General features: G+C 41.5%; 2 protein-coding genes across 5 annotated transcripts in view; one reads left to right on the top strand and one right to left on the bottom strand.

Annotated features, from left to right (window-relative positions):
• Window positions 1-6,282: 6,282 nt before the first annotated feature.
• Window positions 6,283-15,317, bottom strand: LOC116597110 (protein argonaute 18-like). The gene is made up of 3 exons (XM_032354348.1): window positions 15,276-15,317; window positions 14,407-15,029; window positions 6,283-6,397 (listed from the first exon to the last, which is right to left on the bottom strand). Exons 1-3 carry the CDS (start codon window positions 15,315-15,317, stop codon window positions 6,376-6,378), a joined length of 687 nt encoding a protein of 228 aa, XP_032210239.1. The 3' UTR covers window positions 6,283-6,375.
• The window catches only part of PLEKHB2 (pleckstrin homology domain containing B2), a 56,712-nt gene continuing 43,534 nt past the window's right edge, over window positions 13,893-27,070 (top strand). For 2 of the 4 annotated variants that reach the window (XM_032354032.1, XM_032354029.1), the window contains exon 1: window positions 13,894-14,023. The gene's annotated coding sequence lies outside the window, so the exon portion shown is untranslated. Of the gene's footprint in view, window positions 14,024-14,051; window positions 14,197-27,070 lie in introns of those variants that run through there. The other 2 variants (XM_032354031.1, XM_032354030.1) reach the window with 2 other exon arrangements.

The following is a 27,070-nucleotide window of genomic DNA, read 5'->3' as shown; positions in this document are numbered from 1 at the left end:
GGCGCGCTGGCACGTGACTGGAAGACTCCGTTCAGACTAGGGTAGTGGCGTGCGCGCTCCCGCCGGCGTCTAAGAGGCCCCCGGATGGAGAGTTTCTGGAGCCGGTTGGCGTGCGACCCAAGGCTGGTCTGTCTGCCCTAGGGCACCGAGTGCGGGTGGGAGAGTAACCGCGGCGGCGGCGCCCACGCGGACGTCCGTGTCCACTTTTCGGAATAGGTACTCAGATGGAGTTTTTCCTCACCCTGTTTTTGCCCTTCTAATGCAGCGTGGAAGGCACATATTGGAATATAGAGTTTTACTAAGATTTTTAATGAGAAATATGTCTTCGATTTTGTATTAAAACAGCTACCGTACTGCAGGAACCTTTGTGTAAATGAAGACGCAAAGGTGCGGTGGGGGTGTGTGACCCGGTCCTGGCTGTGATGCTCGATGGTGACAACTGAGGGCAAGGCTCAGCACCCCCCCAGCCAGGGCTAGTGTAGTGGCGGGCAGTCGAAGTGTTATCCCACCAAGTGGCACAGGGGTCCGGACTGGAATATCGCTGGGACACTCGCATGCCCCAGAGCACCAGGTAGAGGCTGCCAGCACCGACACTGCGCTCACTCTGCCAATCACTATTTCCAAAGCTCCGCATTCATTAGGTCATGTAATATCCGTTTTTTTTTTTTTTTTTAGATTTTTTTTTTTTATTTATTTATTTGACAGAGAGAGATCACAAGTAGGCAGAGAGGCAGGCAGAGAGAGAGGAAGAAGCAGGCTCCCTGCTGAGCAGACAGCCCGATGCGGGACTCGATCTCAGGACCCCAAGATCATGACCTGAGCCGAAGGCAGCGGCTTAACCCACTGAGCCACCCAGACGCCCCAGGTCATGTAATATCCGTAATAAATCATTTTGCAAACGAGGGAATTAAGACGCAAGCTGATAAGCATTCAAGAACACGCTATTAGGAAACCCACTCAGCATTCAAACCCCAGCATCTGGCTTCAGAGTGTTTTGTTTTGTTTTGTTTTAATTTATTTGACAAAGATCACAAGTAGGCAGAGAGGCCGGGTGGGGGGAAGGGGGGAGAGCAGGCTCCCCGCTGAACAGAGAGCCTGATGGAGGGCTCCATCCCACAACCCTGGGACCATGAGCTGAGCTGAAGGCAGAAGCTTAACCCACTGAGGCACCCAGGCGCCCCCAGAGTGCATGTTCTTAAAGGGAAGTCCTCGGATTTGGTTTTCCCAGAACAACCTTGTGTGACATTAGTAGGACCCACAGATTCCCTGCTTGAGCTGAGTCAGTCTGCCTTGAAAAGAGGTGGAATTATCCTGTGATGCAGGCTGGGATGGGTCCTTCAGAAGGGCCTGGAGAAAGCAAGGGCCTATACTCAGCAGAAAGAGCCCAGGCAGTTTACCTATGGAGAGACATTCAGTACATACAGCTTCTAAAGACTCTTTACCTGGCACATCTGCAAGAATTCAGTGTAGGTTAAAGAGGTTGCAAAGGACAAGATTTCTGGCAAGGTGTAAATGTGGACTTCTTTCTTTTTCTTTTTCTTTCTTTTTTTTTTTTTTCAAGATTTATTTATTGGTGGGGGGGTGGGAGGAGGGGCAGAAGGAGAGGAAGAAACATCCTCAAGTAGAGTCCCTGCTGAACTGAGCTGGATCCCAGAAAGCCCAGATCATGGCCTTAGCCCAAATCAAGAGTTGGCTGCTTAACTGACTGAGCCACCCAGGTGCTTCTGATTTTATTTTTTAGTAATCTCTACACCCAACTTGGGGCTGAACTTACAAGTCCAAGATTAAGAGTAGCATGCTCCACTAACTGAGCCCGTCAGGAGCCCTAAATCTTGACAGTTTTAAATAAAATGATGTTACTCTTTAAAAATACCCATTAAGGGGTGCCTGGGTGGCTCAGTGGGTTAAAACCTCTGCCTTTGGCTCAGGTCATAATCCCAGGGTCCTGGGATCGAGCCCCACATCAAGCTCTCTACTCAGTGGGGAGCCTGCTTCCTCATCTCTCTCTGCCTGCCTCTCTGCTTACTTGTGATCTCTATCTGTCAAATAAATAAATAAAATCTTAAAATAAAATAAAATACCCAGAATATAAACACTATAGCGCTTCAATCCCCACCTTTTTCCATTTTAAAAATACATGAGTAAATTATGTAACAAAAAATTTAATTGTTCCATTTTCTCCTTGACTGTTTCTATTTCACTGCCCCCACAGAATTTTACCCTAATATACTTGTGTGTTGAGTGTCTTTTTTTTTTTTTTTTAATCACTTTTATCTGTCAGGATAGCTAGGAAATGTTCTAGTAATAACAAACCCAAAATCTTGGTCTCTTGACACTACAGAATTTTATTTCCCACATATCCATCAGGTCAAAAACAGATGGAATTGTCTGAAAAACTACACAAACAAAATAATTCAGCAAACTGGAAAAATGTACATATATATGTATATATATATATATACATATATATGAAAAAAATATATATATAGCTATCATGCATCTAGTTAACAACCAGTTGGAAAATATAATGAAATTATGCAAAAGATCAATATTATACAAGGAATATATAAATATAACAATGTAATAACTAGAAATAAACTTTTATAAGAATTTAACAAGATCTCTGTGAATAAAACTTTAAATAATCCCTGAATGGCACAAAACACTTAAACACATGGTGAAAAACATCATGTTCTTGGATGAGTAGATTTAGCATCAAAAAGATGTCAATGCTTCCTAAATTAATTTATAAATTTAAATAAAATTCCTATGAAACACCAACAATTATTTTTAACTAGATGAACTGATTCTGATTTACATATGGGAAAATATCAGAAAGAATCGAAAGAATTGGCCAGGAAAACTTTGAAAACAAAGAGTTATAGGGTGGTGGCTGGCTACTAGATAAGAAAACATATTTGAAAGCCTCAGTGGGGTGCTTGGGTGGCTCAGTTGGTTAAGCATCTGCCACCATTCAGCTGAGGTCCTGATCCCTGGACTCTGAAATAGAGCCCTGAGTCCTCTCTGCTCAGTGGGGAGTCTGCTTCTCCTTCTCCCTCTACCCTTTGACCCCTGCTCTTGCTCTGGCTATCTCTCTCTCTCAAATAAATAAAATCTTAAAAAAAAAAAAAAAGCCTCAATAAGGAGCACTTGGGTGGCTCAGTCAGTTAAACATCTGCTTTTGGCTCAGGTTGTGATCCCAGGGTCCTGGGATTGAGCCCTGCATCAGGCTCCCCACTCAGCGGGGAGTCTGCATCTTCCTCTTCCTTTCCCTCTACCCTGATCATATGCTCTCTCTCTCTCAAATAAATAAATAAAAACTTAAAAAAAAGCCTCAATAAATAAAGCAGTGTGTCTCTGATACATGAATAGACAGACCAATGAAAACAGAAAATTCAGAAATACACCCAAATAATTTTGGGAAATCACCAAGGAAAAGATGGATAATTCAATAAATGGCATTAGGACAAAAATATAGCCATCTGAAAAAATATAAAGTTGGTTCCATACCTTACATCATACCAGAGTGAAATCCAAATCAAAAAAAGATACGAATGTATAACAGTGGAATCATAAAAGGACAAGAAGAAAACATGGGGAAAATCCTTTTTAATTTTGGGGTAAAGAAGGTCTTTTTAAAAAATATTTATTTATCTATTTAAGAGAAAGTAAGAACTAGCAAGTTTGAGCAGGGAAGAGGGGCAGAGGGAGAAGCTGACTCCCTGCTGAGCAGAGAGCTTGATGTTGGGTTCAATTCCAGGACACCAGGATCATGATCTGAATGGAAGGCAGACACTTACCCAACTAAGTCACCCAGGTGACCTAAAGAAGGCCTTTCTAACTCCTGCTCAAAATCCAGAAGCCATGACAATGAAAAACGTTAGTTTGGCAAAAATCACCATGAACATATGCAAAAGACAGATATTAACAAGGAATAAATAGTTCCAACACATGTGATAGACAAAAGGCTAATAGAATAAAGGAATTTTAGAAGTTAGTATGAAGTACTACAAGCCAATAAAGAACAATGAGGAAAGGGGCCCCTGGGTGGCTCAGTCAGTTAAGCGGCTGCCTTCAGCTCAGCTCATGATCCCAGCATCCTCGGATCGAGCCCGCCTCAGTCTCCTTGCTCAGCCAAGAGGCTGCTTCTCCCTCTCCCTCTGCCACTCCCTTGCTTGTGTGCTCTTTCTCTCTGTCAAATAAATTAAGAAAATCTTCGGGAAAAAAAAAACAGTGAGGAGAGTTCACAGAAAAAAAAGTAAATGGCTCTTAATCATATAAAAAATTCAATCTTACTCATTAAGAGAAAAATGCAAGTTAAAACTCTTTGATATAGCATTTCCCTCCTATTTGATTGGCAAACATCAAAGAAATTGATAATACACTCTGCTGATGTAGTGTGGAGAAGCAGGCACATTGCTGTACTGGAGAAGGGACTATTTGATGATGCATCATGACAAGTATACACAAAACATTTGACCCAACAATTCCACCTCTGGGAATGTGTCTAGAGAGTTGTTCTCTGGCATATAAAATGAAGTAGGTGCAAGCTTACTTATTGCAACATTGTGAGTAGCAAAATATTGGAAACAACACTGGTTGGGCTGGCAGAAAGAAAGGGCTACTTAAGATGCCGAAAGTCCCCGCCACAAAACCTGAGCTCGGACAGGAGAACAAAGACCCAAGCAGGAATCTGAAAACCCTCCCGCCCCAGGATCCTGTGGACCAATGGGACCCTGAGAAACGGGAATCTGAGACCCCCCCCACCACCCCGGGCTCCAGTGGACCAATGGGACCCCGGCCAGCAGGAGAAATATCCAAATAAGGGAAACTTGCCAAAAGACCCCTGAACTCCCCTGGAGGCCCCTTAAAACCCCCTTCTCCCTGCCTTGGGCACGACTTCTGCCACTTTGCTTTCCAGGGTCCTGGAACCTCGCCCGAGGGTGCCCACCTCCTCCCGGTGCAACTTTCCTGGCTCCCCTTCTCCTGAGCCCTGAAACTTCGCGGGAGAGTGTTTTTAATAAATCTTGCCTTGCACCCACTTTGCCTGGTGTTGTGTTTATATCGCCGGAAAAACTTTCCAACCCTAGTGTCCATCAATAGGGGACTGTTTACTGACCGGATTCATACAGTAAATTACTCTCTAACTGAATAAACAAATAAGCAACCTTTCTGTATACTGAAATGGGAATATCATCAAGGGCAACTGGTAAGTGAACAAAGGATAGAACTGTTCTTATAGGCTAAATTGTGTTCCCCCACCTTTAATTCATATGTGGAAGCTCTAACTCCCAGTACCTCAGAATCTGTATTTGCAGATAGGGCCTTTAAAGGAATACTTAGGTTAAAATGAGGTCAGTGGGGTGGGCCCTAATCCAATCTGATTTATGTCTTTATAAGAAGAAGAGGGGATTAGGACACAAACAACACAGATTACTGGAAAGCCATGTGAGGACACAATGAGAAGGTGATCATCCACAAGCCATGGAGAAAGACATCTGCAGGAGAATCTAACCCTGCTGGCATCATGATCTTGGACTTCCAGCCTCCAAAACTGGGAGAACATAAATTTTTGTTGTCCAAGCTGTTTTTTCTGAGGTATTTGTTATGGCAGTGCTAGTCAACTAATACAACTGTGTTAAAGTACATTGTATAAAAAGGGTAAATGAAAAGATATATTAGTGTTTGCTTGTGTATAAATACAGATATAATTTCTGGGGTGCCTGGGTGGTACAGTTGGTTAAGCGTCAGACTCTTGGTTTTGGTTCAGGGCATGATCTCAGTGTCCTGGGATTGAGCCCCCATCAGGCTCCAAGTGTGGTGTAAGACTCTCTCTCCCTCTCTCTCTGCCCTTAGTGCTTGTGCGCTCTCTCAAAAATAAGTAAATAAAATCTTGAAAAAAATACATAATTAACTTCTAAAATCCAAGAAACTAATAGTTCTGATTACCTGTAATGAGGCCAGGGACAGAGTGGGTCCTGAACAAATGTGGGAGGGGTGAGAAGAATAATTTTCAAGGTTTCTTTTTCTTTTGAAATACATGAATGTATTACATATTCTAAAATTAAATTATAAAAAATAAAAATCCAATATATATAGGGATTTATTATCCCTATATATATTAGGAATGTAAATGGTATAATATTTTGGGAAAGGGTCTGGTTGTTTCTTAAAAAATTAAACACACACCTATCCTGTCATCTAATAAATTGCTGGTATCTGCCAAAGAGAGATGAAAACATACATCCATGCAAAAGAATTGTACACAAATGTTTATAGCAGTTTTATTGATAATAGCCAAAACTTGAAAAAGAGTGCAGACATCTATCTTCAGGAGAATAGCTGAACAAGTTCAGTAGGGTGCCTGGGGTCTGTTTACAATGACCTGCACTGGCTCCTGAAAACCAAAGGATACATTTTCAGGAATTTGGAGAGACTATCGGTAAGCACAGTCATTATTAACAGTTATAGAGATTTAATATTAAAAACAAAAGAAATAAATATTCAAAAACTTATCCTTTCCTAATTCTTGTATTTTATTTTTGCCTTTGCTCTGAGGCTCTTTGCCACTATTAGACCAGCCTGGTGGAAATGTTTTATAACACTAGGGGTGGGGGTAGGGTGAGAGGGAGAAGCAGACTCCTTGCTGAGCAGGGAGCCCAACACAGGGCTCATCCTAGGACCCTGGGACCATGACCTGAGCTGAAGGCAGACACTTAAACCACTGAGCAACCCAAGCACCCCTAATTTCTATTTCTTATACACCTGATATATATCCTTGTAAACTACGTTTGGCTGGCATTTCTGTATACTATGGGATTTTGCATCAAAGAATCACTGACTTAAAGAGTATGAACTTAAACTTCTTGATAGTATCAAATTTAACTCTGGAGGGGTTACATACCAATCTACATTTGCACAAATACTGTATACCACTGACTGTCTCATCAACTCCTTATATTGAGCATTTCATTGAAAATCTTTTAAAATGTGATCACTAAAAAAAGATTTCATTTAATTTGCATTTGTTAGATTACAGGTAAAGTTCATCTAAAAATGTTTGTTGCAGGGCGCCTGAGTGGCTCAGTTGGTTAAACAACCAACTCTTGATTTCTACTCAGGTCATGATCTCAGGGTCATGAAATCAAGCTCAATGTCTGCATCTGTGTCAGGCTCTGCCCCAGATAGACATGGAACCTGCTTAAGATTCTCTCTCATGGGGTGCCTGGGTGGCTCAGTGGGTTAAAGCCTCTGCCTTTGGCTCAGGTCACAGTCCCAGGGTCCTGGGATTGAGCCCCACTCGGGCTCTCTGCTCAGCGGGGAGCCTGCTTCCTTCTCTCTCTCTGCCTGCTTCTCTGCCTACTTGTCATCTTTTTCAAATGAATAAATAAATAAATAAAATCTTAAAAAAAAAAAAAAGATTCTCCCTCCCTCTGCCCCTCCCTAGCATTCTCATTATCTCTCTCTAAAAAAAAAAAAGAAAAAAAATGCTTGTTACATTTGCTCTTTCCTTATGTGAATGATTTACTCATATATTTTTTTGCCTGTTTTTATACTGGAGTCTTAGCGTTTTTCTTGTCAATCTATTCGAATTCCTTTTACATGAAAATTGAAAGGTTATTAGGAAAACAGCACTGTTTTCTGTTCACTATCTAGCTGGAGGCAAAGTTATTGAGAATACAAAATTTTTGGTTTGGTTGTGGTTTAGCACATAGGATTGAACATAGATAGGGATCTACTTCCCTTCCCTTCCAGACCCTATTTAGGTAAAAGAAAAAGTATTTTTAGTTTTTGTTATTACTTATTTTTTTTTTTTTTTTTTTTTTTTGTCAGAGAGAGAGCGAGCGAGAGCAAGCACAGGCAGACAGAGTGGCAGGCAGAGTCAGAGGGAGAAGCAGGCTCCCCGCAGAGCAAGGAGCCCGATGCGGGACTCGATCCCAGGACGCCAGGATCATGACCTGAGCCGAAGGCAGCTGCTTAACCAACTGAGCCACCCAGGCGTCCCTTACTTATTTTTTTTAAGTAGGCTCCATGTCCAGCATAGAGTCCAGTCAGTGTGGGACCCCAACTTATGATCAAGACCTGAGCTGAGATCAAGAGTCAGATGTTCAATGGACTGAGCCACCCAGACACCACCCCCCAAACACCCAAGTTTTTTAAAAGAATGAATCCTGAATAGTCCTGGAAAACAAGGTAAGGGGATTATTAGTTAACAAGACATTTAGAGACAGTTGAGCATGACAGAAAGGAGTTGGGGTTGGAGCCTTCTGACTCAAGATGGCAGACCAAGAACACATTTTGACTTTCTATTCTCTCCTTAGACTTCTATGAAACAATAGGTGTTTAAAAATAATAAGAGACGCAGCAATGACTAAGTAGTAGAAGTTGTGGCGGGTGGGGGAGCAGAGGGACTCACTTTTATGTGGACAATTAAAGAGGCAGAGAAGGTGTGAGGTGAGGGAGGGGAAGGGTGTTTAGAAATAGGCCTGTAAACAAGGACAGTGACAGCAAGGCTGAATGTGCCACATCTGTGCCCCATCTCTCTTCTTCATTCTTGTTTTCATGGACAGTTTCATGTTTATAGTGGGCGAAAACACAACTGTTCTCCTCAAAAGAAATGGGCCCAACTATCTGAAGAAAGTTAACACTTTTCAGTAGGTGTTGAGGGAAAAATAAAGTCAAATTTAAACATGCAAAAAATCTTTATTTTGTACCCAATAAAGTTTCAGAATTTCCTTCTAGGAAGAGCTAAGGTGCAGCAAGCAGAGTAGAAGAGCTTCCTAGTCCTGGACTAGATTTGGTTTTGACTTAGGATTCTCATTCCAGATCATAGGGTATGGCATGGAGAGGCAGGACATAGTATTTCATATCCTATTAATTTTTTTAAAGTTTATTTATTTTAAATGATTTTTATTTTTTATTATGTTATGTTAGTCACCATACAGTTTTAAATGATTTTAAAAAGATTTATTTATTTATTTGAGAGAGTGAGAGCATGAGCAGGGGGGAGTGGGGAGGGGCAGAAGTGGGGGGAAAGAGAGAAGTACAAGGGAGAAGCAGACTCCCTGCTGACTCTGGGATCACAGCCTGAGCTGGATGCAGAAGCTTAACCAACCAGCCTGAGCTGGAGGCAGAAGCTTAACCACCCAGGCACCCCTATTTATTTATTTTAGTAACTTCTACACTCAGTATGGGGCTTGAACCCACAGCCATGAGATCACAAGTCACATGCTCTACTGATTGAGCCAGCCAGGGACCCGATGTCTTATTTAGATTTTCTTTTTCAAGAATACTGGTGGAATTTTGATCGGAATGGCATTAAAAGTATAGATTGCTCTAGGCAGTAGAGACATTTTAACAATGTTTATTCTTCCAATCCAAGAGCATGGAATGGTCTTCCATCTTTTGGTGTCTTCTTCGATTTCCTTCATGAGTGCTCTGTAGTTCCTCAAGTACAGATCCTTTACATCTTTGGTTAGGTTTATTCCCAGGTATCTTATGGTTCTCGGTGCTATAGTAAATGGAATCAATTCTCTAATTTTCCTTTCTGTATTTTCATTGTTAGTGTATAAGAAAGCCACTGATTTCTGCACATTGACTTTGTATCCTGCCATGTTGCTGAATTGCTGTATGAGTTCTAGTAGTTTGGGGGTGGAGTCTTTTGGGTTTTCCATATAAAGAATCATGTCATCTGCAACAAGATAGATTTTGACTTCTTCATTGCCAATTTGGATACCTTTTATTTCTCTTTGTTGTCTGATTGCTGTTGCTAGGACTTCTAATACTATGTTGAACAAGAGTGATGAAAGTGGGCATCCTTGTCTTGTTCCTGATCTCAACGGGAAGGCTGTAAGCTTTCTGCATCAACTGAGAAGACCATGTGGTTCTTCTCTCTTCTCATACCACAAAAACCTTACACTTCCTTTTTTCAGTTTCAGTACTTATAATTGGGGCAAAAAGGGGAGCAGGGCTAATTAGCATAAAATTTTATTTGATTGAGTTGAGGACCACAAATTCTATGGAGCCATGGAGCCAGGGACTGATGAATGCAGAGTGCCAGTGTAGCTCTTTGAAACCCCATTTCAGTACTAGACCAGAGGCTACATACTCAGTATTGGCAGATAATGGGGCTGGAAATTAGGTGTTCTTAGCTGCAGTTGGCCTTCTTCTTCCTGTACTTCTATTATCAGCAGACTTGGACAGCAAGCCAATTTACTGGTGACCGCTCCTTGTGAGAGTGTCCTGAAACCTTTCTCTGATCCACTGGTGATTTGTGAGCATGTCAGAACACTCCAGAGAATTTCATTTACCTCTATTTATGGAATCCGAGGAGTCCAGGATGATTAGGATCTGAGTGTTGCTGTTCTTCATATCACCAGGACTGGCACACTATGATTTTTCAATTGATATTTATTGAATTGTGTTTTTAACTATGCACAAGGTATGGTGCTGGTGAGTTCTTATGTGCTTTGCCACATAAGGTGAAATAGTGTATTAATAGCCTAAAAGAACTGTTTTGACCTGAATTCACATTAAAGAGATTGGAGAATTAAAAAAAAAAAAAAGAAAAAAGAAAAAGAAAAGAAAGCCAATATTGCTAAACCAGAAAACTTACTAGGAGATATTTCCTGCTCCAGGTCCTGGATCACCTACATAAGCCAAACTAGATTCAAGTATTACTTTTTTCTGGGGCACCTGGGTGACTCAACTAGTTAAGTGGCCAACTCTTGATCTCAGCTCAGGTCTCGATCTCAGAGTTGTGAGTTTAAGCCTTGTGTTGGGCTACATGGTGGGCGTGACACCTACTTAAAAAAATTATATATATACACACACACACATACATATATATATTTACACACATGTATTACTTTTTTCCTCTTGTCTAAATGATTTTATTTTATGTATTTTTTAAGAAAAAATTATTTATTTATTTTTTTATTTTACAGAGAGAGAGAGAGAGATAGATCACAAGTAGGCAGAGAGGGAGGCAGAGAGAGAGGGGGAAGCAGGCTCCCTGTGAGCAAAGAGCCCAATGCGGGGCTCAATCCCAGGACCCTGAGATCATGAGTGGGAGGCAGGGGCTTAACCCACTGAGTCATCCAGGTGCCCTTATCTAAATGATTTTTAAATTAAGTGTTAAGTGATTAATTGAGGAAAATCTGGAAAATACAGAAAAGAATGAGGAAGAAATAAGTCATCCATAGACCCATCACTTAAAGACAATGTGTGTATTTTGAACACTCCAAATCCAAAACTTGCAAGATACCAAACTAACACAGAAGATAGGGTTAGCTTTATTGCTTTACTGAGAGAGGGTTAGGAACTTCAGTGATGTCACCCAGTTTGCTCAAGCTCATCCTCATCAAGTGGGAACCAGGAAAAATTCTAGATGATTCCAAACTCTGTTGTCGACTAAATCATGCTATTTTGCAAAAGATTAGATTGGAAGGCATCACAGTATTCCCCATCCTGAATTTCTCCTCAGAGAGGAGCTGGGTTAAGACAGGAGCTCTTGCCATCAGAGTTTGGAGTTTTAAAGACCATTAACTGTAGGCCTTCCCAAAGGGGTGTGTGTGTGTTTGTGTGCGCGCACGTGTGTTTAAAGAGCGAGAGAGAGAAAGTTTACAGGTAGATGTTAAAAATGAGAAAGCAGTCCCCAAATGGAGTCACTTGTGCTAAATTCTACACTAGCAAAAAAAGATTTAATACCTAATCTAATTGTAGTTTCAACCTCCCAGGAATAACATGGAATTGTCTGGTAAGCATAAATGAGATAATCCTCTTGATAGACCCATTTTGATCTCTTTGAGGAAGGTAACCTTGCTTGAAACAATGCATTCTTTGCTGACAATTTTCTTTTCCTATCCTTCTTCCACCTTTAAAAACCTTTCCTTTCTATAGCTCATTGGAGCTCCTTTCTATTTGCTAGATGTGATGCTGCCCGATTCATGAATCGTTAAATAAAATCAATTTGATCTTTAAATTTACTCAATTGAATGTTTGCTATTTATCACAGAAAAACAAATCTTAAGTGTATAGCTCAATAAATGTTTACAAAATTCACCTTTGAGGAGGAGGGTGGTGGGAAGTTCCCTCAGGCTACTTCCCAGGAAGAGTCCCTACCTTGAGCCCAGAGGCACCACAGGGGCTTAAAGCCATCTTAAAAGTTTAGCAGTAAAGATCACTAACATTTCTCTATTTCCCACCATTATCTTCTTTATTTTAAAAATAAACTTTTTATTTTATTTTGGAATAATTTTATTTTATTTTTTAAAAGATATGTATTTATTCAAGACAGGGAGCAGGAGAGAAAGAAGCAGGCTTCTCGATGAGTAGGGAGCCCAGTGCAGGGCTCCATCCCAGGACCCTGGATCAGGACTTGAGTGGAAGGCAGATGTTTAACTGACTGAGCCACCTAGATGCTCCTGGAATAATTTTAAATTTGCAGAAAAGTTAGTATACTCTTCAATCAGTTTCAGATAAAGTTCACATCTTACATAATCACGGTGCAATTATCAAAACTAAAAATTACAAGTAATTGTTATTATTCAAAATCAAGCATTTGGAATTTACCAGTTTTTTCCAGGATTCCACCCTGGATTCCCCATTGCATCTGACAGTTTCTCAGTCTTTCCTTGTTTTTCATGACCTTTAAAGTTTTTGAGGAGTACTGATGAGGTAGTTTGTTGAACATGCATGAATTAGGAGTTGTCTGATGTTTTTGTCATGGTTAGATTGGGACTGTAGTTTTTTTGGGAGGAAGGCCAAAGGAAAAGTGACCTTTTCATCACACCATGTCAAAGGTAAATATTATCAACATGACTTACCATGGCTGATGTCAATCTTTATCACTCTACTCGTGTTTCTCAGGTTTCTCCACTCTAAAGTTATTTTCTTCCCTCTCTTTGAGAGGAAGCAATTATGCAGATCAGAGATGTGTGGGTGGAGGTTTATACTCCCTCTGGAGTTATTATTATTATTATTATTATTAGAATTCTTCTATTAAAAATAAACTTCTCTGGGACGCCTGGGTGGCTCAGTTGGTTAAGTGGCTGCCTTCGGCTCAGGTCATGATCCCAGTGTCCTGGGATAGAGTCCCACATTGGGCTCCTTGCTCGGCAGGGAGCCTGCTTCTCCCTCTGCCTCTGCCTGCCTCTCTGTCTCCCTGTGCTTGCTCGCTCTCTCTCCCTCTATCACTGGCAAATAAATAAATAAATAATCTTAAAAAAAAATAAACTTCTCTCTTCATTAATTTAACCATTTACTTTCAAAAGAATGGACTCCGGGGGCGCCTGAGTGGCTCAGTGGGTTAAAGCCTCTGCCTTCGGCTCCTGGGATCATCCCCCACATTGGGCTCTCTGCTCAGCCGGAGGCCTGCTTCCTCCTCTCTCTCTTCCTGCTTCTCTGCCTATTTGTGATCTGTGTCTGTCAAATAAACAAATAAAATCTAAAAAAAAAAAAAAAGGACTCTGTTATATTTGTTTTATACTCTGTTATAACCTAATACTACATAATTTATTTTGGTTCTCAAGTTGTTCCAGATTTGACCATGGGGAGCTTTTTCAGGTTTATTCCTGTGTCCTTTGACATGCCTCCATGATTTTATTTTTTGAGCATTTCTTACTTCTACATCAAGCTCCAGGCTCAGGTTGTGCTTTCGCTGCTATGGTTCTAGAGCCACTCATTTCTCTAAGCAGCCCTGGCTCCTTTTATTGGAGGATGGCAATTGGACAAAGACCAGGGTGCAAACAACTTTTTCAGTTGAAAATTAAACCTCCACTTAAGCAAAGTTGAGGATGCCTCAGGACCCTCCCCTCCCTCCTATGACTACCCATGCTCTGCCACTGCCTCCGCGACTATTCCGGGCATGCCCCGCGCGGCCGGACGCATGCGCGCGGGGAGGTGTGACGTTGCACAGCGGCCCGGACGTAGGCGTGAGGCAGTCGGACCCCAGGAACCCCAGTGGCGTCCTTGCGGTCACGCGCCCTGCTTCGGTGCTCCGCGGCGGCTGGAGAGTTCGCAGGTAAATGTGTTCATCCGGTCCAGGCGACTCCAGGGCCCCTTCTTTTCCCCACCGTCCAGAGTTGGTTCCTTTGGAGCCTTTCCCTAGAGTCGCCCAGCCTGTCACCACTCGGAGACGATCCCTTCTCTACCCGCGGTCCCGCACGTCTTCGGCGTCGGTCCCTTAGAGCCTTGGTGAGAAAGTCGTCCCTCTCCGCGCGTCCTCCCCTTCCCGGGTGTAGGTCCCTGCAGAACTTCTCGTACAGCCGCCCAGCCCCGCATCCCTCGGAGAGAACCCCACCTTACACCCAGCGGCCCGCCCCTCCCCGGCGTAGATCCCAGCCTCCTCTAGCGGCGTTCCCTCGGCGCGCGTCTGAGGCGACCCCCCAGACTCCCCGGACCCACCTTCTTTCTTCACTTCCTGGTGTTGGCCCCACCAGAGTCTCCTCTGGAGCGGTGCCGCTCCGCGTGCCCTCTTCTTCCCCCGTGTCGACTCCTCCAGAACCTTCCTTAGAGCCGCCCATCCCGTCCCCCTCGGAGCGGACCCCCTCGGCTTCGGCCAGGCTAGAGCTGCGCAGCTCCAAGCCGCTCGGGAGGCACTGTTCTCGGCCCTTGGTGCCGTCGTGCCCTCCCCTGTAGAGCCGCCCAGACCCGCACCCCTCCAAGAGCACCCCCTCCTCCCGGTGAGCGTCCCTCCTCTTCCGGGCCCCTGTGGCACCTCCTCCAGCGCCACCCACTCGACGCCCCTCTGAGGAGATCCCCGACCCACGCCCCTTCTCCCCTCTCTGGTGTCGGCCTCTCCAGAGCTTCCCCTTGAGCTGCCCAGTCCTGCCCGAGCTCTCCTGCTGCTGTCCCCGTTCCCTCAGGTGCTCCCCGCGGGCCCGCCACCTTTCCGCCGGCACGGGTCTCCCAGAGCCTAGTTTCTGCCTTGCCCGCACCGAGATTGCACTCTCCTTAGGAACAGAGCAGCATTGAAGCTGAGGACTCGCGGGTGCGACTGGCCCCCACTTCCTTTCACTTATTTCTGGCTTTGTAGTGGTTGGTGGTTAGTCTTAGGACTTTTGGTTGCACATTACCTTTTTTCACGTTTGATCTTTTCACTCAGCCAGATTGGGAACTCCGGAGCGCAGGGTTTTTATTTTGTGTGGGCAGAGAGTTTTTTGTTTTTATCTCAAATGTGAAGTATTTACATAGAAGAGGCTTCGTAAAAATGAAGGAATAGTAAGTTCCTGTTTTTCAGGGCGTGTGGAGGGTATGCGGTGTAATGGCCATACTGTCAAGAAATATAGAGGAACGCGGTTAATTCCCAACGCCATTGACTCCTGGCCCCCGAGAATCTTTTTTTTTTAAAACCTCTTCTGACTAGGATAGGGTGGAGTCACTGACAGAGGCTGGAGTATTTATAACGAAAGGGGGGAAGTTCTGGGTCTCTTGGTCTTTGAGGAAGCTATAGCCAGTGCAGGAAATGAGTTGTCTGAAGTCACAAGGGGAATTAGGGCCCTAGCTGACGAGGACTGTCAGCTGCTTATTGTGGCCGTCATTATTTGTCGAACAGATCAATGACCAAAATATATGTGATTGTCTTAAGGGCCAGCCTATACGTGGCAATGAGAATGCCTGGGGTTTATTTTTCGCATTAGTGATTTTTATACTTGACTCCCCTGCCCCTCCCCAACATACTGATCTCTGAGGGCAGGAATTCAAAATGCTTCAGGATGGTCCTGGCAGACAACTTAGTGTTCAGTATATGCTTACTAAAGGAAGCTACAGAAAAGAACTCAGAACCTGACAGAGGTTCTTCACTAGCATATTTTTAATTGTGTTGGCATATTCTGTAGGTAAAATTCCTAATAATCTCAAGGACTGAATTTATGAAACTTGTACATCATTCTATAGAATGAAGAACAGATAGCACTCTGTGTGATAGTCATATTACTTCTCTGGAAGATAGAGTGTTCTTTTCTGATTGCCTCTAGAAACTTTTCTGTGCTTCCCAGCTTGCCACTCTACATAAATATTTGGGTTCTTTCTCCTTAACTCTGCCTTTTTTTTCTTTCCAGATGTCTAAAGAAATTAAAAATTACTAGTGTCTGTAACTATGAAAAACTTCAGAGAATAAAATAAACGTATTACAAAATGAGGGTTAGTTGTGTTTCATTGGTTGTATGTTTGCTTCTGAATTTGATGGTGAGGATAGAAAGTTGAGCTTTCTTGCCTGTCCAGCGTGTCTCTCCTTTGATGAGTGCTATATTAGGCTTGTTATTGAGAAGTGGTTGCTACATGGTAATGGTCAGTGCTATATATGAACTAAATGATGATGTATCATCCAGTTTTTGTTCCCTGTATTTAGAGGCACTTGGGAATTCTTGTTGCCTTTACAATATCGTTCTTTTTTTTTTTTAAGATTTTATTTGGGCGCCTGGGTGGCTCAGTGGGTTAAGCCGCTGCCTTCGGCTCAGGTCATGATCTCAGGGTCCTGGGATCGAGTCCCGCATCGGGTTCTCTGCTCCGCGGGGAGCCTGCTTCCTCCTCTCTCTCTCTTTGCCTGCCTGTCTGCCTACTTGTGATCTCTCTGTGTCAAATGAATAAATAAAATCTTTAAAAAAAAAAAAGATTTTATTTAAACATTTATACATTGCGAGAGTGCATGCGTGTGTGTGCGTGCACACACGTGCACACACACACACAGTGAGGAAGGCAGAGGAAGATTATCTTCATGCAGACTTCGTGCTAAGTGCAGAGCCTAAGGCAGGGCTCAGTCTCACACCCCATGAAATCATGACCTTAGCCAAAACCAAGTTATCCAGGCACCCCTAAAGATTTTATTTTATTTTTTTTTTAATTTTTTTTTTTTTTATTAATTTGACAGAGAGAAATCACAAGTAGATGGAGAGGCAGCCAGAGAGAGAGAGAGAGGGAAGCAGGCTCTCTGCTCAGCAGAGAGCCTGATGCGGGACTCGATCCCAGGACTCTGAGATCATGACCTGAGCCGAAGGCAGCGGCTTAACCCACTGAGCCACCCAGGCGCCCTAAAGATTTTATTTTTAAGTAATCTCTACACTCAATGTGGGGCACAAACTCACAACCCTGAGATCAAGAGTGGCATGTTCTACTGATGAAGCCAGCCAGGTGCCCCTGCATTATCATTTTTGAAGAACAGAGTTTTCCTTCCTTTGATAAGGTAGTCACTTTTACAGTTAAAGTACAGAGAGGGCTAGCTAGAGGAACAAGTGTATTGTGAGTGAGTCAGTTGTAGACAGCCTTGAATTGCACTTCTTAGAACAAGATAGTATTGTAATTATAGCTGTTCTCTCTTTTGGAGTGCCTCATATGGGGCTCTTTGGGCATATTATCTCAGTTAACTGTCACACTAACCTCATGAGATAACTAGTAATGTCCTGTCATATAGGTAAGAAAGTGAGGCTTGGGAGGTTTGCTTTTGTGCTCATAGTCATAGCAGGTAGAGCTCAGAACTGCCAGATTCCAAAGGGAATATTCTTTCTACCTGTTAAAATTGATGTCTTTTGGATTCAGTGTTTTGTTTTGTTTTTAAAGGTTTTATTTTAGAGAGTGCATGTGCACTCATGAAGTGGGGTGTAGAGGGATAGGGAGAAGGAATCTGAAGCAGACTCTATGCTGAGTGCATATCTGCACATGGGGCTTGATCTCATGATCCTGAGATCAGGACTTCAGCTGGAACCAAGAGGTGGGGTGCTTAACCAACTGAGCCACCCAGGTACCCTTGGATTCAGTGTTTTTAAAATGATTTGAGTTCACATTTAAACTAATTTGAATTGCTGAATATGATTTATATTTAAAAACTTCCTATAGGTTTACTGGCATGTGAGTAATGTGGGTATTTTGCAGGTAGTTAGTTTGCTGGTGTTTTATTGTCTAGAGACCAACCGCAGGACTTTTATCTGATGAGTTTTAGTTTATGCAATAGATCTTGCTCCAGGATAGAAATAGTGGAATGTTGAAATAAGTTGTGAAGTAATGTGGAATTCAGCAAGGTAAGGCAAAGAAATATTCCTGTTCCTTAAGGGATGGATTTGGTTATGTGTTCTGCAAGGTTTTTTGTTTTTTGCTTTTATTTCTAGTGTACATGTATTCAAATTTTAACCTTCAAGGGCATCTTTATTAAGTCTTCTAAGCCATTTGAGAAGCAGTGTAATGTGCTACTATCTTCTGGAATGTTCTGGACAAATTTTAGTCATGTGGCTAGTGAGGAAGTAAAGTGATAATAATGATAATTGCTGTGTGAGCAGCTCCCATTTCTTGAGTTTTAGTAATGTCAGGCACTATGCCAAACACATGTTCTTTCACCCAGTTTTCCAAATGTCAAGTAGTTGTTGGTATTCTCATTGTCTAGATCAAGAAACTAAGGCTTAAAAAAGTTAGGTAACTTGCCCAAGGTTATTTATTTACTTATTTCCCAACCCCCAAGTTTATTTATAAATGAGTGAGTCAGGATTTGAACACGGGTCATCTGCTTTTGTCCCTGCTGTTGGTGTTTTTGTCTTTGTGATTTAGGCCCTGTTTTCCCCTTAACTCACTTTAGTTGCATTTCAGGAGGGAGATTTAGTTGTTTGTGCTCCTTGTAATCCATCATTAATGTTGAAAATAGCAAAGCAGTCACCTGCATGGGTGATCTTGACATTACTGGTATTTCTTTTGTCTAGGATCCTCATTTTAATATTACTGTTGTGCCTTCTGTGAAAATAATTCTCTTGTGAATTCCAGTGTTTAGTAACAAGAAATATGGACTTTACATATCTATGTAATATTTCTGTTTAACGCAGAGGGAAAATGAGACTATAGATGTTTAAAGTCTGCCCCCCCACCCTCTCCCACCAGCACTGTTTCCAGGTACTCTCAAGGCAGGACAGGCTAGCAGGATCTGGGGTCAGGAATTGGGCTAGGCTGATGAGTAAGGTACTTCTTTTAGGCATATGAGTGCTCTGTAGGGCTGAGGGCAAGTAGGCTGAGTGATAGATAATGTCCCTTCTCCCTCTGCTCTGTGGTCAGGATTCAGGGGCCTGGCAGGGTGCAGACTCTAGATAGAAAGATGCAGCTGGGGGCGCCTGTGTGGCTCAGTGGGTTAAAGCCTTTGCCTTTGGCTCAGGTCAGAATCGCAGTGTCCTGGGATCGAGCCCCACATCGGGCTGTCTGCTCCGCAGAAAGCCTGCTTCCTCCTCTCTCTCTCTCTCTCTGCCTGCTTCTCTACCTACTTGTGATCTCTGTCTGTCAAATAAATAAATAAAATCTTAAAAAAAAAAAAAAGAAAGATGCAGCTGTGGTCCAGCTTAGGTGACATGGGCCATTTAAGGTGTAGTTGATGGCAGCTGCTTATTTAAGTACTTGTAGCCTTTGGTGTATCTTATTTATAAGCCCTTGGTGTATCTTATATGGAGGATCTGTATTGTGTTACATGTTGCTTATGGGTTGGGAGCCAGAGGCAAGGGTTCTCTTGTTTTAGAGGCTGAGACTAAGGCTGATGAGGCAATATGCTTCATGTGGTGGTCATGATACCAAAGTGATGCCTGACAGAAGAGGCTAGTAGGCACAGTCAAAGGACACACATCTCTTTAATGGGGATAAAGAACTTGTTCTCCTGCATTCAGATGAGTGCCCACCTTGCAGTCTCTGCTAGATGGCAAAATGCTCTGGCTTCAGTCCCCCAAGAAGATGTGCTGCGGTAGATGGTATTGCCTAATTAGAGTGAAGATCTTACAAGGGGTTTTAGGAGGCTTTTATTATCATGGGGCTTTAATCTTTTCTTGGTGTCTTTTGACTTTTCTGGAGACTGACTTGTAAGTGCCTGCTCAGCAAGTGCAAATAACCAAACTCAAGTGTATTCCTGAGGGTGTGAGTCCAAGGTTCGTTTCCTGAACATCCTTCTTCCCAGTAGCCTGTTTTAGGCTGTTTCAAAGCCTGTTCCTCTGATCTTCCCTACTGCATAAATTTTGTACAGTTGAGTCCTTAACTCAGAAGTCCAGACTTCCTGTTAAAAAAGAAATTGTAGTGTTCTAGTAAACATGACAAAGATCTCTATTACCGTAATAACCTTTTGAATTATCTAGTGAGGAGAAGGTATACAAATCAAAGTATTTAAACAAATTTTAACCCCCCCCACCCCATCCCTTGTTGAAGGAAATCTAAACTCACATTGGAAATTGTGTTTTCTCTGACACATTTCATAGCAGTGTATTTGATTTTTACTCATCTATACTAAGGATACCTTTCATTCTCAGTTGGTTCTAATGAATTATAATTATTGTTCTCAATTTGGCATTATCAGAAGCCCTTCCTTCAGCTGGTTTGCTTCTTTATCCTTTCTAAAGGCATTCCTGAAAGTATCTTTGTTTTTTGGTAGTAGGCACATCTTGAGGTTTCCTGTCCCTAAGTTGTAACCAGCTCATTTTCAGGGAGCATTGATTCCTTTTTGAGGAGACCAGTATCAGAGATAAAAATCTGGATGCAGGGGTACATGTGAGATTGTCCCACAGAATGACTAAAGATAGGATGATACCAGAGAAAAAGCTACTTGAGTCCACAGAAGAACTACCCCTTTTCAAGAAGTCATGAGTTTCTGGTGCCTGGGTGGATTAATAGGTTAAGTAAGTGTCCAACTTTTGATCTCAGCTCAGGTCCAATATCCAGGTCATGCATTCAAGCCCTGTGTTGTGCTCCAAGACACCGCATGGAATTTACTTAAAAAGAACAAAAATCCCCAAAACCCACATGATTTTCTACTGCTAATTCCAGTTTGTTTCTTTCAGCCTTGTAATACTCTAATTTTCTCTTACTCTAATGGTTTTGAATTATTTTTTATAGGCACATTAAAGATAATGATGTCCTCTTGATGTAGAAGCTTTTTTTTTTTTAAAGATTTTATTTATTTATTTGACAGAGATCACAAGTAGGCAGAGAGGCAGGCAGAGAGAGAGAGAGGAGGAAGCAGGCTTCCCGCTGAGCAGAGAGCCCGATGTGGGGATCAATCCGAGGACCCTGGGATCATGACCCAAGCCAAAGGCAGAGGCTTTAACCCACTGAGCCACCCAGGTGCCCTTTATTTATTTATTTTTTTTAACTTTTAAAATTTAAATTCAATCCAGTTAGCATATAGCATATTATTGGTTTCAGGGGTAGAATTTAGTGATTCATCAGTTGCATATAAGAGCCAGTGCTCTTCACATCAAGTGCCCTCCTTAATGCCCATCACCCAGTTACCTCCTCCCACCTACCTCCCTTCCAGCAACCCTCAGTTTGTTTCCCGGAGTTCTGTGTCTCTTGTGCTTTGGCTCCCTCTCTTTTTTTCTTTTCTTGTACCTTCCCTTGTCCTATATTCATTTGTTTTGTTTCTTAAATTTCACATATGAATGAAATTAAATGGTATTTGTGTTTCTCTGACTTATTTTGCTTAGCATAATACCCAATGACGTTCCATGCATGTTGTTGCAAATGGCAAGATTTCATTCTTTTTGATGGTTGAGTAATATTCTATTATAGATAGCTACACACATACCTAGACACACACATATACACACACACCAGGTCTTCTTTATCCATTTATCTGTCATTGGACATGTCAACTCTTTCTACAGTTTGGCTGACGTGGACATTACTCCTATAAACATTGGGGTGCAGATGCCCTTCTGGATCATTACATTTGCATCTTTGGGGTTAATATCTAGTAGTCCAGTTGCTGGTTTTTTTTTTTTTTTAAGATTTTATTTATTTGACAGAGAGAGATCACAAGTAGGCAGAGAGGCAAGCAGAGGGGGTGGGGGAGGAAGCAGGCTCCTTGCCTAGCAGAGAACCCGATTCGGGACCCGATCCCAGGACCCTGAGATAATGACCTGAGCTGAAGGCAGAGGCTTAACCCACTGAGCCACCCAGGCAGCCCCAGTTGCTGGGTTTTAAGGTAACTCTATATTTAACTTCTTGAGGAACCTCCATACTATTTTCCAGAGTGGCTGCACCAACTTGAATTTCCATCAACAGTGTAAGAGGGTTCCCCTTTCTCCACATCCTCACCAACATCTGTTGTTTCCTGACTTGTTCATTTTAGCCATTCTGACTTGTGTGAGGTGGTATCTCATAAAGGTTTTGATTTTTATTTTCCCTGATGCCAAGTGATGTTGAGCATTTTTTCATGTGTGTGTTAGCCATTTGTGTATGTCTTCTTTGGAGAAGTGTCTGTTTTTGTCTTCTGCCCATTTCTTTACTGGATTTGTTGTTTTTTGGGTGTTGAGTTTGTTAAGTTCATAGATTTTTGGGTACTAGCCCTTTATCTGATATGTCATTTGCAAATATCTTTTCCTAGTCCATGGGTTGCCTTTTAGTTCTGTTGGTGTTTCCTTTTCTGCACAAAAGCTTTTTATCCTGAAGAAGTTGCAGTATTCCTTTTTTTTTTTTAAGATTTTATTTCTTTAGAGAGAGTGTATGTGCGCTTGCTCTCATACTCAAGTGTGAGCAGGGAGGGGTAAAGGAGGAGGAAGAGGGAGAAAGAATCTGAAGCCTACTCTGCACTCAGTGTGGAGCCAGATGTTGGGCATGATCCCTGGATCATGACTTAAGTTGAAGCCAAGGGTCAGATGCTTAACCGACAGAGCCACCCAGGCAGCCCCCGATAGTTCATTTTTGCTTTTGTTTCCCCTCTGTGTGTAGACGTGTCTAGCAAGAGGTCAAAGAGGTGTTCTCTTTAGGATTTTGATGGATTCCTGTCCCACATCTTCCATTTTGAGTTTATCTTTGTGTGTGGTGAAAGAAAGTGGTTCATTCTTCTGTGTGTGGCTGTCCAATTTTCCCAACACCATTTTTTGAAGAGACTCTCTTTTTTCCATTGGCTATTTCCTGCTTTGTCAAAGATTAGTTGACCATAGAATTAAGGGTACATTTCTGGGTTTTCTGTTCTTTTCCATAGATCTGTGTGTCTGATTTTGTGCCAGTACTGTACTGTTTTGATAATTACAGCTTTGTAATACAGCTTGAAGTCCAGAATTGTGATGCTTCCAGCTTTGGTTTTCTTTTTCAGGATTGCTTTAGGTATTTGGGGTCTTTTGTTCTTCCATAAAAATTTTAGGATTGTTTCTTCCAGCTCTAAAAAATGCTGATGCTTTTTGATAGGGATTACATTGAAAGTGTAGATTGCTTTGGACAGTATAGACGTTTTAATGATGTTTGTTCTTCTACTCCATGAGTGTGGAGTGTTTTTCCATTTCTTTTTGTCTTCCTCAATTTCTTTCATAAGTGTTCTATAGTTTTCAGAGTGGTTAGTTTTATTCCTAGATATCTTATGGGTTTTGGTACATTTGTAAATTAGTACAATTGTACAATTGTCAATGGGATTGATTCCTTAATTTTTCTTTCTTCTGTTTCATTAGTGTATAGAAGTGCAACTGACTTCTGTGTGTTGATTTTATATCTTGAGACTTTGCTGAGTTTCTGTATCAGTTCTAACAATTTTTGGGTAGAGTCTTTTGGGTTTTCTAGAGTTGTGAAGAGTGAAAGTTTGACTGCTTCTTTGCTGATTTGTATGCCTCTTATTTCTTTTTGTTTGATTGCTGAGGCTAGGACTTCCAGTATTATGTCGAACAACAATGGTGAGAGTGGACATCCCTGTTGTGTTCTTGACCTTAGGGGAAAAACTTTTAGTTCTTCCCCAATGAGGATGAAACTCACAGTGGGTTTTTCATATATGGCTTTTATGATGTTAGGCGTGTTCCCTCTATCCTTACGTGATGCAGGGTTTTTATTAAGAAGGGATACTATATTTTGTCAGATGTTTTTTATGCATCAATTGAGAGGATCATATGGTTCTTGTCCTTTCTTTTATTGATGCGGTGATTATTTATTGGTGATGAACCACCCCTGCAGCCCAGGAATAAATCCGTCCTACTTGGTCATGGTGAATAATCCTCTTAATATTCTGTTGGATCTTATTGGATGGTATCTTAGTGAGAATTTTGGCATCCATGCCCGTCAGGGATATTGATCTGTATTTCTCCCTTTTAGTGGGGTCTTTGTCTGGTTTTGGGATCAAGGTAATGGCCTCATAGAATGAGTTTGGAAGTTCCTTCTATTTCTGTTTTTTGGAATAGTTTCAGGAGAATAGGTATTAATTTGTCTTTAAATGTTTGGTTGATTTCCTCTGGGAAACCATTTGGCCCTGGACTTTTTTTGTTCGGAGATTGTTTACTGATTCAATGTCTTTGCTGGTTATAGGTCTATGCAGTTTTTCTATTTCTTTCTGCTTCAGTTTTGGTAATTTATACGTCTCTAGGAATGCATCTATTTCTTCCAGATTGCCCAATTTGTTGACATGTAATTGCTCATAATAATCTCTTAATTGTTTGTATTTCTGTGGTGTTGGTTGAGATTTCTCCTCTTTCATTCACGATTTTATTAATTTGGGTTCTTTCTCTTTTCTTTTTGGTAAGTCTGGGTAGGGGTTTATCAATCTCCCAAAGAACCAACTCCTAGTTTCATTGTTCTGTTCTTTTTCTTTTCTAAATTAATTTCTATATCATTGATTTCTGCTCTAATCTTTATTTTCTCCTGCTGAATTTAGGCTTTATTTGCTATTATTTATCCAGTTCCTTTAGGTGTAAGGTTAGGTTGTATATTTGAGACTTTTCTTGCTTCTTGAGGAAGGCCTGTATTGCTATGTGCTTTTCTCTTAAGACTGCCTTTGCTGCATCCCAAAGGTTTTGGACTGTTGTGTTTTCATTTTCATTTGCTTCCATATATTTTTTAAATTCTTCTTTAATTTCCCATTTGCCTCATTCATTCTTTAGTAGGATGTTCTTTAAACTCCATATATATTTTTTTCTTTTTAAATTTTTTCTCAAATGGCCTGGTATTGATTTCTGTTTCTTCATGTTTACATACCCAGGTACCTGAAAGTAAAACCCAACCTCCCAGGAAGTAAGTACTAAGAGAATAGAGGTATAATATCTGGCAACTCAGATGCTGACCTATACAATTTGTAGATAATAGGAAATCTCTAGGTCCTTAATGTTTTAGCATGAACTCTCTTTTAAACTCCTATCTTCATGGTCGGTAGTGTTACTAAATTTGCAGGTATGTAAATTTGTTGGTCTCAGGTTCTTAAAAGACCTTTGAGTAAATGTAACTGTTCTTATCCCAGGACTGACATTTTGACTATTTTTACATAACCACCAACAGATCAAGTACCAGTGAAGTTGTATGATAGCATTTCAGCCAGATTTTATTGTATTGTATTGTGACTTGGTAGCTACCAATACCTCCTAATAATTTTTTGGTCTATACCCAGGTATTTTCCTTTTCACATGAAATACAGATTAAGAATTCATGTTATGATGATGGTAGGACACTTTAGTATAATTATTCAGGATTTGGCGTGAATGAATACTGATTTATGCTCTGGGGTAATAACACCACTACAGAAATGTTGTCTACAGCATTGCATCACCCATCTTTAATTAAGTTTAATCTGTTGCTTTTATTGCAGGGTAAGCTACATGAAAACAGGGACTTTAGCTTGGTCACTGCTGTGTCCTTAGTGCCTACTACAAGGTTGGGCACACATTAGCATTCAGTATTTGTTGGATGAAAATATGATGGTGTCTGTTTTGAAATAAATCATTATTTTAGGCTGCAAGGTTTTTTCCCCTTCTTTTCTTGCTGTAGGTTTAGAAAACCATTCAACCTGGTTTAAATAATAAACTCTCATTTTGCTTAACAGCCTTGGATTAGGGAGGGTTTCCTGGTCAGTGATAGGTGCTGTTAGCCCTCTAGTCAGCGGCACTTGGCTTAGTCCCTTTTAGTCAGCAGTGAGAAGCATGTATGTGCACTCAGAAAAAGGGGAGAGACTGCCTTTCTGTTTCTAGTTTACCTGAGTGTGTGGGAGAAAAATGGGGAAAGATGAAAAACTTACTTCCTTTCATGGAGAGGACAGACAGCATGAGTTGGCAGAAATCACAAGGATATTAAGAACATTTAATATATGAGATTTGGGAGATGCTGGAGTATAGGATGAACCAAGCTTGTGTAGCTTATTTTGTAAAGGTTTGGAGAATGGTGAGAATTTAGTCAGACATGGGAAAAATTAAAGGTGGGGGGACTGATTTGTTCTTATCAGGTGCCCACTTAGGCTTTTCTTCCGTTTTGCTAACCTTCCAGCCCTTAAAGAGAATACCTAAAAATGCTAAAGTAGAAAACAAAAATGGTCCAAATAAATTCTCCAAGTAAGATCTATTTTTTTTTTTTTAAAGATTTTGTTTGTCTATTTGAGAGAGACACAGCAGAAGCAGATTCCCCACTGAGTGGGGAGCCTGACTTGGGGCTTGATTCGAGGACCCCAAAATCATGACCTGAGCTGAAGTCAGATGCTTAACTGACTGAGCCACCCAGGTACCCCTATTTTTTTTAATTCCAAAAAAATTTTTTTAAGTTATCTCTATGACCAAAATGGAACTCAAACTCACAACCCTGAGATCAAGTATTGCATGTTTTACCAACTGAGCCCACAAGGAGCCCCTAAAATCTGTTGATGAAAGAAAAAGGATATAATACATGGAAATTGTTAAAAAATTAAGTATTAATAGAAAGGTGTAATAGGACTGAATAGTCACTTTTTCTTCTTTTTTTCGAAAAATTTATTTATTTTAGAGAGCACTTGTGTGTGCAAAGGGAAGGTGGGTAGTGAGAGTTAAAAGCAGACTCCTCACTGAATATGGAGCCTGATGTGGGGCTCCATGTCACAACCGTGAGCTCACTCATTGAGCCGAAACCAAGAGTCGGATGCACAACCAACTGTGCGACCCAGGTGCCCCTAGTCACCTTCCTTTCTGATACATACACAGCATTGCCTCATTTCTTCTCCGCAGAGATACACGTGGTTAAGAGTTTCTGTGATTCCTTCCCCAAAACAATTGTGCAGATATCAGCACACATTGTTCTACCTCCTTTTTCATATCTGCATAATGATCTGTCATTTGTAGAGGTACCCTTTGAGCCATTTTCTGAAGTGGATCGCTTTGGATGGGGCTAGTATTTTGCAGTATAAGCAACATTGCCG

This window comes from Mustela erminea, chromosome 8 (genome assembly GCF_009829155.1).
Source record: "Mustela erminea isolate mMusErm1 chromosome 8, mMusErm1.Pri, whole genome shotgun sequence".
Taxonomy (NCBI): Eukaryota; Metazoa; Chordata; class Mammalia; order Carnivora; family Mustelidae; genus Mustela; species Mustela erminea.
This window is presented reverse-complemented; position numbering and strand designations above follow the sequence as displayed.

Bases quoted from the DNA above. Each gene is read 5' to 3' on its own strand.
- LOC116597110 (XM_032354348.1), bottom strand. From the start codon at position 15,317: ATGGCGTTGGGAATTAACCGCGTTCCTCTATATTTCTTGACA. The intron at 15,030-15,275 runs GTATGGCCATTA...ACCACTACAAAG, and splicing joins TTCCTCTATATTTCTTGACA to CCAGAAATAAGTGAAAGGAA. The intron at 6,398-14,406 runs GTGGGTCCGGGG...TTTGGTTTTCAG, and splicing joins CCAGGAAGTGAAGAAAGAAG to GAGCCAGTGCAGGTCATTGT.